Below are 10,000 nucleotides of genomic sequence, written 5' to 3'. Positions count from 1 at the left end.
TTATCCATATTCATGCAGAGCATAGGGGAATAAGGCCTCCTTATGTGACATCTATTCCCAAACCTGAACAACACAAATAATCTATCTCTTGCATGGAGAAGAAATTTTGACTTAAGGCTGTGAATATCAGCTGTTATTATGCGTGATCAAAACAGAACTTTTTCTCGCAGTTCTTCGATGGCTTCACCGAGAGGGACAGGGCCTCGAGTTCCGTCAGTAGAGGCGCTAAAGATTATGGGTAATCTCGAAGAGGAGGAGAACAAGCGAGTGAAATCAGATGGCGCAAAACCGTGGTTACAAGGCCCACACTCTCTCTCACGTCAGAGCTGCCGCTTTGAACTACCCATGGACATGCGCGTCCTAGAAGAACTTTCTCCTTTACAGTATGTGTCTCAGTTCTGTCGTGTTAGTGGTCGCCGAAAAACACTTTTCAGACATTATTTTACCAAAAATGATCGTGATAGGGATGGCAACGTCAACAGAAGAGAACTTCATAGTGCGCTACGGGATTTGTACGCTCAGTCGATTAATTCGGAACAAGTGAATGCTATTTTTGACCTCCTTGACATCGACAAATCCGTACTTGCATTTGACCTCGACGTCTTCACGGCTGTAGCAGCGTTCTCTGAGCGATATTTGTATTATTGCTACAGTTTAGCCGTGCTAGATGAAAGTGAAAAACGAACGGTCTTGGAAGAGACTGATTTCTGTGCCTTGCGGTGGAAACTGGAGGGGTGTCAAATCAGTAACAAGTTACAACATTTGCTCTAAGTATTGTGAAGTATTAAACCAGTATTTAATTAAAGCAAATGAAGTGCTTAGCCCCGACTTAAGACGTTTTACTCATCGCGTCGTGACAAGAAATCCTGCTCACAATGGCAATGGGCGAGAGGATAACTGAACACTGATGAGATGCTCTCCGCATTGAGTTATACAAGAACTGCAGCATGGAGGAGTTAGTTTGCCCTGTCTAGGTTCTTCATAGACAAAATGTCCTACTAGTCTGTGGGCGCTACAATGTCAAGCGCCTCATAGAAGAAACTCAAGAATTGATGATTACTAATGGTAATAGGACTGAGTGGAGTCCAATTCGGTCTGTAATCATATGAGTCAGCCTGCATACGGGTGATAACAAAATCGGAAGACCGTGCAGCGGGAGTCCAATTTGTTCATCTCCAGTATAATTGGCTGAGTAGACTAAACAGTGATTGATGCATTTCGATCCGTCCATAGGTCTAAGGTCCGTTCGTGTTTCGTGGAATACGTCGGGCAGTACTGTGATTGACTAAAATCGTTCAGTTTGTTGTTTGTCTGTTGTTGATGTCGTCGATAAGTTGTTTCCAGGGGGTAGGAAGTTGTAGGCATAGGTTTAGTGGTGTCGGTTTTAAGTTGGTAAACCAGCTTTCCAGTGCGATTCGTTGGTAGTAGTTAGTGCTGTAGGTAACGCATTCAGCAGAGTCCCAGTCGATTCTGTGGTATGTCTGTAAATGGTGTTAGGCAATGTTATTGTTAATGCCACCGTTCCTTGTCGTTCGACTGTGTTAAGTAAGTTTAGTGTTGAAATTTCTACCGGTCTCACCGATATCAGTGGCCTTGCAGTCACTTATATTATTATATGGTGAGACCGGCAACTGTCGTCACAAACAGTCCTTCTCAGGACTTCACCCACCCGAACGATCTTACTTTACTTAAATTGCACCTAAACTTCAATATTTTTCGTTCCTAATGTAAGTCTCTCCATCCAAAGGAAACGTGTGTTACCCAGAATTTCGCTTTTTATTTCGCGTGCAAGCCACGTAAACTCGGCAGAACTAGCAGTAATTTGGACCCACGACCGTGATGCGAGAGGCATGGGTCTATTCTCGATGACTTAGTGAAAATCAAAGATCGGAGTCGTAAGCGGAGTCATAAGCTCGGCGGAATCGGAGTCGGAAGAATCAGAACGTTCCCATTTTCTTTTCGACTCCGCTTATGACTCCGTCGCTTATGATCCAGTGAAAACTAGATTGTCGGAGTCGGAAGAAGCGAAAGAACCAACCAATCACAATGCTTGGAAGCGATCATCGTGATTGGTTTAGTCTTTCGCTTCTGCTTCCGACTCCGACAATGCAGTTTTCACTGGATCATAAGCGACCGAGTCATAAGCGGAATCGGTGTTCTGCTTCCGACTCCGACAGTTTGATTTTCACTAGATCGTATCGCTCTGCGTTTCTGAATTACGACTCCGACTCCGACTCCGACTTCCGTCGCTAGTGAAAACCAGCCTTAAGTTGTCCTTTTGCCCGTTGATCAGTGGTTAATCATAATCCTCCCGAGCGCATTACATCATTAATCACTAATACTTCACTAATACAATAATCACTAATACTCACTGACTTCACCTCCGTTTTGAACCTAGTTTGAGTTAAATTCAACTTAAAAGCGGCGAAAAGTATTTACAGCGATTACTAACCTGGTTTGAGGCGCGCAAGTATGGAAACTATGCACAAGTTTGATATTTACACGAACGACACCAAATTAGAACCTCGTTTAGTATATACTAAAACAGTGGATAGCGTTGAAGGATTGCTCTGACTGGCTACTCAAACTCCTTCGCTATTTACCTCCGAGCATCTCGCGCTGGATTTGCGCCCGAAAATATTGTAATCGTTACAGGAATAAAAGAGTTAAAATAATCCCTTTTGTGCTATATTATCTCAATGTTTTAGTACATACTAATACAACTATTCACCTCAGTGTCGGTAGAATGTGGTGGATATTTACCTCGCCGCGAATATCTATACTACTAGCCACCTTCACCTCAAAAATCAACTTTGTCTTGATTTGTGTTAATTGTTAATTTCAATTTACAGTGTCCCCAATTAGTGCTTCTTCGCTAGAACGACTAGACACTTAAATAAAGTTCCTTTCCTTTCCTTTTCGTGAATAGTTGTTAAATATACCAATAAAATAAATATTTATCCCACTCCTGTTGGTTGCGATCACACTTGAGAGAAATAGTGTAACACTAGTGTTGAAAGTACTCTAGTGTCAACTCTTTGGTGTTCCCTAAGGGAACACTGAACAATAGAACTTGATTTAACACTAGCGTTAGCTCCCTAATGCGACCGCAACTATTGTTAATGATACCAATCACTCAGTTACTGCAGATTATGAAGTAGAGTACAAATACTCTCAGTACTACTTTAGGAGATTGCTAAATCTATAGAGACGAAACTAAAATAATTAAATGTTGCAGTTTGACTAGAGAGAAAAAACTCTCTCACCACTGTGCCAAACCTGCACCCAAGCTTCAAATGCATCAGGGAAATCATCAGACTTAAGGCTACAAGAGATAGATGTGATAGAGAGCAGCAGAAGACTGAGTGACAGTCAGTCGAAATTGCGGCACAAGAGTTATCGTTTTAACATGGGCTTTAATGGTCATATTAATAAAGAAATGGAAAAAGTGGCCATTGATAAGCCCAAGAGAAAATAAGGGGACAGAGAAGGAGGCTCCCGGTCCAGCCCTTGGGATATGTCATGTCCACGAAAGTTATTTTTAGACGAGCGGAAGTCTTCCGAGACGTCCGCATGCAGGCCAACCTCGGTCCGATTATTGAAAGAAAAATATATTCATCAGCCTTCCACGTGTGCCATCATTTTCTCTTTTCACTAAGAACCTGAGAGCGAAGCAAGACTGCATGCGGACGCCTCGGAAGACAGACTTCCCCTAGAACAAAGACTTCCGCTCGTCTAAAAATAACTTTCGTGGACATAACATATCCCGGCCAACGCCTTGAGCCTCCCTCTCTGTCCCCTCATTTTCTCTTGATAAGCCCAGTTGACCAATTTTGACAAGGAAATTTTTGTATTAAAGGACCTAAAGTTTGCTTAAGTTATGCATTAGTATACCAGTATACATTTACGTGAATAAAAAAAGGCTTTTCTCTGTTTTCATCGTCACGTTACAATTTCACTGATTATCTTATTCAATGATATCCGTGAAATTTGGACACGATGGAATGTAAACGAAACTGAAATATTTTAATTTTTAATTTTTAATTTTAAAGGCCTTGAAGAAGCAGCATGTCATTTACAAATTGACTTCAAAAGCTAAAACAAATTTGTTAAACTTAAACAGGAAAAGAAAACAAACAGCGGTTACAAACATTTTCATTTTACACTTGACGTTTCGTATGTTGCAGCATACATCATCAGAAGTGACTTAAAACCCTCTCTCAATGAAAACATTGGTAGTGAGAAGCTTTTTCTTTGTTAATTTCTTCCCGAAGAATCGACTACCGGAAGTTACAATTTTATTATCACACTTTTAACTAGTCACCAGTCAGTCCTCGCTCTAGTTTTTTAAAATTCAGTGTAACAGTTTTAACCGTCACTTCTGATGATGTATGCTGCAACATACGAAACGTCAAGTATAAAATGAAAATTTTTGTAACCGCTGTTTGTTTTCTTTTCCTGTTGAAATTGAAATGGCCAAAGGACAAAAGTATTTATGTTGTTAAACTTAGTTAAATATTCAGTTTTAAGTCATTCCGCTTCGATAACGAGCCAGTTATTAGCTATCTTGAAAACTGATAAATTCCCGGGTGGTAGAGGTACTCAAATGATCCTATCACATTCTTTGTAAACTTTCGAACTTTCAAAGCATCATTGCCTGTCAGAGATTAATCTGGTTCATCGGGTTCAAATTTACAGACATATCTCATTATGCAATGCACTTTCAATATTCAGGACTTTGCTCTCGACTTACTGATTAGAAAACAATAGCTTTGTGCTAAAGAGGCAAAAAAATGTGACAAAGATTCCCCTATTTGACACGCTAACGATACTAGTTTCTCCGTAAGCTTGTATCCGCAGCAAGTAAAAATGACGAAATTCCTTTAATATCCTTTTCGTTGAAAGGTGTACGCTGAGCTGCTGGCCTCAACTTTGTCCGATATTGCAAATGGAGATTTATAGAAAAAAAGCAAGCAAAAGATGTCAATAAAAACATATACAGATAGATCATAGCAAGTTTCAATAAGGTAAGGTAACCGTTGGTTCTGCTCGTTGATACCACTTGTGGCAGAAAATTTAAAGGTGCAATGGAAATGTTTTATAGTACGTTGTTATAGTCTAGCATTTGTTTGTTTTTTAAAACAAGATTAAAATCTTGCTGTCACATCTGATCAAATTGACATAATGAGAATATTTGTACGGGCCTATAAGCAGGGTTAACACAAAGCCAAGCCTCAGGCCCGAAGAACATTTAAAGAGTAGAGTGAAGGCTTAGCCCCCTCTGGATCTTTTTGTCAGTGAATGCTGTAAACGGCACTGAGAATCAAAAAACAAAACTCTTAAAAGGCTTGTCCAAATAGCCCACAAATCTGAAGCGACGAACTGGTAACAATCCGGAAGTAAGCAAATCCGTCTCACAACAATATACTACGAGTATCAAGGTGTAAAAATAACTATGGGACAGTAGTCACCCATAGCAACCGTTTCATATGAAGGGGGCTCCCCTCTTCAACAAACAGGAAGTAAGTTCTCTTTTTCTTTGGCCATCTCAGTTTTATCAGACATAACACACAAACAGCGGTGACAAACATCAGTTATAAACGCATCATTTGAAATTATCTTATACTTGACGTCAAGGAAAATCTTCTTCATGGTCATTTCAAATGATGCGTTTATATCTGATGTTTGTCACCGCTGTTTGTGTGTTATTTCTGATAAATCAGGAAGTAACTCTGAAATATGAAGCCCTGGTGAACAACAGGATGGCAACATCAAGCTTCTGATGGTGATTTTCAGCAGTAGTCGCAAAATTGCTGAAAGTCGAGCGTACAAATGTACCTCTCCCCTCTTCAGAAGAATTTCTGACTAAGCTCTTTTTAAAGACATACATTTCCGTATTCTGACGTACTGGCCGTGGGGAAAATAACCGGGAAAATAATGAAATATTGAAAACGAAACTTCTGAATTTCCCTTTTGGTATACTTTGCTATGATACTCAAATGTATTGGTGTTATAATTGCCATGTGGAATTTTGAACGCTGATGAAAAAGCTTCTCGAAATCGAAACTAACCGCGGGGGACTGATCCCTTTCCCATAAGTCTGTGTGCACTTAAAACTTTCCCTTGACTTCCTGTTAATTTTGATCGGGAGAGGTGATGAGTGGGCTCGTTCTTGCTGCTGTTTGTGAGTGTTAATGCTTGCATCGATCAATAAATAGTAGAAATGTCAAATATTGCCATAAAGAGAGTTCAAAGGGAATTCAAGGAAGTCATTAACAGCGAAGAGGTTTGTGGATTCTGTTGGTGAAGTTTATGAGTTTGTCAAGTTTTGATTTCATGCCACTGTTGAAGGGTTTTTGCACCCACTAGTTATTTTTGTACCACTTCCTACTTGCAACCGCATGCGATTCTCACATTTTATTGGATGAAAACGTCATTTCTTCATTGAAGATGTGCTCTTTTTAGATCCTAAGGTGTAAAATAGAGTTGGTAGATGAGACTTACACGAGACTAAGGGGCGAAATAGCCGGCCCGCCTGACACCCCATTCGAAGGTATGTATTCGTTTTTCAGTTCAAACTTGCTTGGCGTGCGAATTAGATAGTAAAATCATCGAATCAAAAGCTTGAAAAGCTAAGTAAAGGTGTGCTAAATCGTGTCTTCTTTTAATTGGCGATTATATTTTCTCGGGATCTTATTTGCATTTGTAACCAGGCAAGTCCAAATTGAGTGTCGTAATCACGACAAATTCAGATAACACATCATTCACAAGGCCAACAGCCGATTCGGTTGGTTTTGGGATGTGTTTACCAGTGAATGTCTTGTAAATGTTTGTATTAAATACCGTGAATTTTCAGTGGCTAATGGTTTTCAGCTGCAAATCACAGCAATATGTTATCCAAAATTGTTTAAAATGGGCCGGTGTGGTTTCTTTTTTTCGTTTTATAGTAGTTCATACGAAGGAAAATGGTCATTAAATAGGCTCCAAAGTAGGAGAGAATTTCATATGCTGACTTTTGTTTTATCCAAAGCCATTGCCTTGAGCACTGTTGGGAAAATGGAAGGAGTTACACGTATATTAATTGGTGGACTGGAGATGAGATTATAAATAGACCTCTTATGTAATGGCGGCCAAATAGAATATTCTTTTGTTTCAATGCTAAATCTCCATGCAAATGGGTGCAACAACCCCCAGCATTGGAGTTGTTGGTTCTACAGACGTTGGATTGTGTTGGCAGTTTGTGTGCAAACAGACACAACAATTCCCAACAATGTAGGACATGCACTATATTAGGGAAAGGAAAGAACCCATAAGACTTTGTAAACTTACAAAATTTGGTTGCCATGTTGTTTTCAACATGTTAATGCATTGCTATCTCCATGGAGACCATATTTAATGTGTGTGCGTGGCCCAACAATGTTGGAAGAGCTTTGCAAACGGATCCAACATCGTTGATCTGCGTTTTGGCAATCACGGAACAAAAGAAATGTTGAGAGTTTTTGGCTCCAAAGTTTGACCAGTTTCAAACTTTGCGCAACAACATGCAACAGGGTGTACAAATGGACACAACATGTAATATCCAACAATGTTGGGAGTTGTTGGCCAACAATGTTGCATTCGTTTGCACACGGCTTAATACGTCTTTCTAGTCTTGCTACCATCTTTAAAATTCAAAAGAATATTTATTCCAAAATGAGGGCAGTAGGTCTTGGGTAGTATTAACATCAGTATAAAAGAATGCAAAGTTGGTCGTCATTTACAGTGTATGAAAGTGGTCTGTTATGTTGAATCTTTAGCTGTAGGAATTATGATTTTTTTAAAAATTGCAGACCCTATAAAATTTCAAAGCAGAAAATCCTTGATAAAGTCATTGTTTATGATTTCTAATTAAGTCATCAAATACTGTAGAGGTCACTGTTTTTACACAGTGTGACTTTAAAAATGTAAAAGAATTTGTGAAGCAATTTAAGGTTTTGTCCAAAAATGTTAATCCTTTTTTTGTGGATAATCAGGAAATCCCCTGGAATATATCTATCACAAAGTGAAAAATTATTTGATGGCAAAAAGGCTGATTAACTCACTCATTCTTTGAAATTTTTCAAATTTTAAAACCAACATTACACAAAGATTATTTTTATACGTCTCTGTTGGGTATTTGAAACCAACAGATGTACAAAAATATTATTCAAAGACTATTCAAAGATTATTCCACACAGAGGGCTGGTGGGTGTGTTAGGCATTTAATCTTTCATTGTTATAATAGCTCTGTTACATTGCAAATCTCAATGCAAGTTTAGCTTATAGGCAAGTGTCATTTAATTTCCTAATTTTCAGGTGGAAAGTATCAGTTGGACATATTTATTCCCGATACATATCCCTTTAATCCACCAAAGGTAAGTCATGTATGTGAACATAAAAGTGTTGTTTCTTTGTCATGTACATGTATCCCATTGATTCAAGTTGAGTTTCCAATTCAAAATAATATAAGGAATGGTTTTGGACCCACGTTTTCAGCTGTGGAAAAGAATGCGTAACATCATCTACAGCTGTAAGTGCTGTTTTCTTTGTTAAACACAACATCATCTTTGTTAATTTTTTTGAGCTTAAGTTATCGAGAGCAGAGCTTATTACACAGAAAGCATGGCAAGTCTGCTGTCAGTCCTTTAGGTTTAATTAATACGTGTTGGTGTAACAAGATCCTTTATTTTGTTTGGTCAAGAGCAGTCTAATTGTATCCAAAATAGTTTATTGTACCCATCAGTGACCAAATGAATGTACTGTGGCAACAACTGAGTTACAAGAATAACCATGTCATGGACGTTTTTCTATTTTTGATTTAAATAATCATGTGCAAAATCTAAAACAAAGTGTAACAAAATTAATTAGAGTACATGTACAAAAAAGAGTACTCAAACCAAGGTAAAGTATTTTCACAACTTTTTCAGGTGTATTTTGAAAAGAAATTTATATGATCAGTTATTCTTCCCATGCGGTTCAGGATTAAATTGATACATGTACACATAATATCGTCTAATTTCAAGAACTTTGAAAACATTAGGAAACTAGTTTCTTGGCGACAGGTGAAAGGACATTGGAGACAATGGACTCCTTTCGCCAGTGGCAAGCAACTACTTTCCCATCCTTCCCAGGGGTGCCTTGCACCTTGAACATCCCCCATTCAATACTTGCATTTGAAAATTTGAAGGCAAGGCTTTTTAGAGCCTGCAGACCAGCTGTCGAGGACACATTGTCCATTCAGGACCTAAATAAACGACCTAGGTCCCTCAGGAGTTCTTGTAGCTTAACGGGTAGAGCATCTGACTGGTGATACGGAGGTTGCATGTTCAAATCGTGCCCAGCCTCTGATTTGTCAGTGTTCCTTTGACCGAATTGGACTCCACTCAGTCCTATTAACATTATAAATTGATACGTGTACTTATACATGTAATATCGTCCAATTTCAAGAACTTTAAAACATTAGGGAAGTAGTTGCTTGGCGACAGGTGAAAGGACATTGGAGACAATGGACTCTCTTTGCAGGTGACAAGCAACTACTTTCCTATCCTTCCCTCAGGCACATTACACCTGAAAGATTACTTACAGGTATTCCAATTTCTTATACTTATAAATAGATATAATTTACATGGCCGCGCAGGGAGACAAATTTTATCTTTGAGTGCTGAAAGTATCTCTCACTCGTTCGCTTCACTCACTTGTGAGAGATACTTTCCGCACTAGAAGATAAAATTCGTATCCCCAACTGGCCATGTAATGTTCTTTTTAATATTGATGATATGTCTCTATTTAAAGCAACTTGTTTTACTCATTTCCGAAATGATTAAAAAGTGGTAAAGCGCTAAAACATGCATGTAGTGTAACATGAAGCAAGATATGAAAGTTATGAAAAACAAATCATGATAATGTAAAATTTTGCAATATAAATGTTAATGTACCAGTAGTAGAGAATAATTATATTAAAGCACAAAAGCATCTTACATGT

At 38.6% G+C, this 10,000-nt stretch overlaps 2 protein-coding genes across 2 annotated transcripts in view; both read left to right on the top strand.

Moving 5' to 3' along the window:
• Positions 1-771, top strand: part of LOC138016539 (uncharacterized) — a 1,098-nt gene extending 327 nt beyond the window's left edge. The window contains exon 1 of the mRNA XM_068863706.1: positions 1-771. This exon is cut by the window's left edge and continues 327 nt beyond it. Within this exon, the coding sequence (XP_068719807.1) occupies positions 139-771 (633 nt within the window). The 5' untranslated portion in view covers positions 1-138.
• A 5,357-nt stretch (positions 772-6,128) lies between these two features.
• The window catches only part of LOC138015910 (ubiquitin-conjugating enzyme E2 K-like), a 13,039-nt gene continuing 9,167 nt past the window's right edge, over positions 6,129-10,000 (top strand). The window contains exons 1-3 of the mRNA XM_068863036.1: positions 6,129-6,286; positions 6,466-6,553; positions 8,335-8,393. Of these exons, the coding sequence (XP_068719137.1) occupies positions 6,224-6,286; positions 6,466-6,553; positions 8,335-8,393 (210 nt within the window). The 5' untranslated portion in view covers positions 6,129-6,223. The remainder of the gene's footprint in view (positions 6,287-6,465; positions 6,554-8,334; positions 8,394-10,000) is intronic.

Source organism: Montipora capricornis, chromosome 9 (assembly GCF_036669925.1).
Source record: "Montipora capricornis isolate CH-2021 chromosome 9, ASM3666992v2, whole genome shotgun sequence".
Classification (NCBI taxonomy): Eukaryota; Metazoa; Cnidaria; class Anthozoa; order Scleractinia; family Acroporidae; genus Montipora; species Montipora capricornis.
Note: the sequence above shows the minus strand (reverse complement) of the source record. Positions and strands in the feature narration are given on the sequence as shown.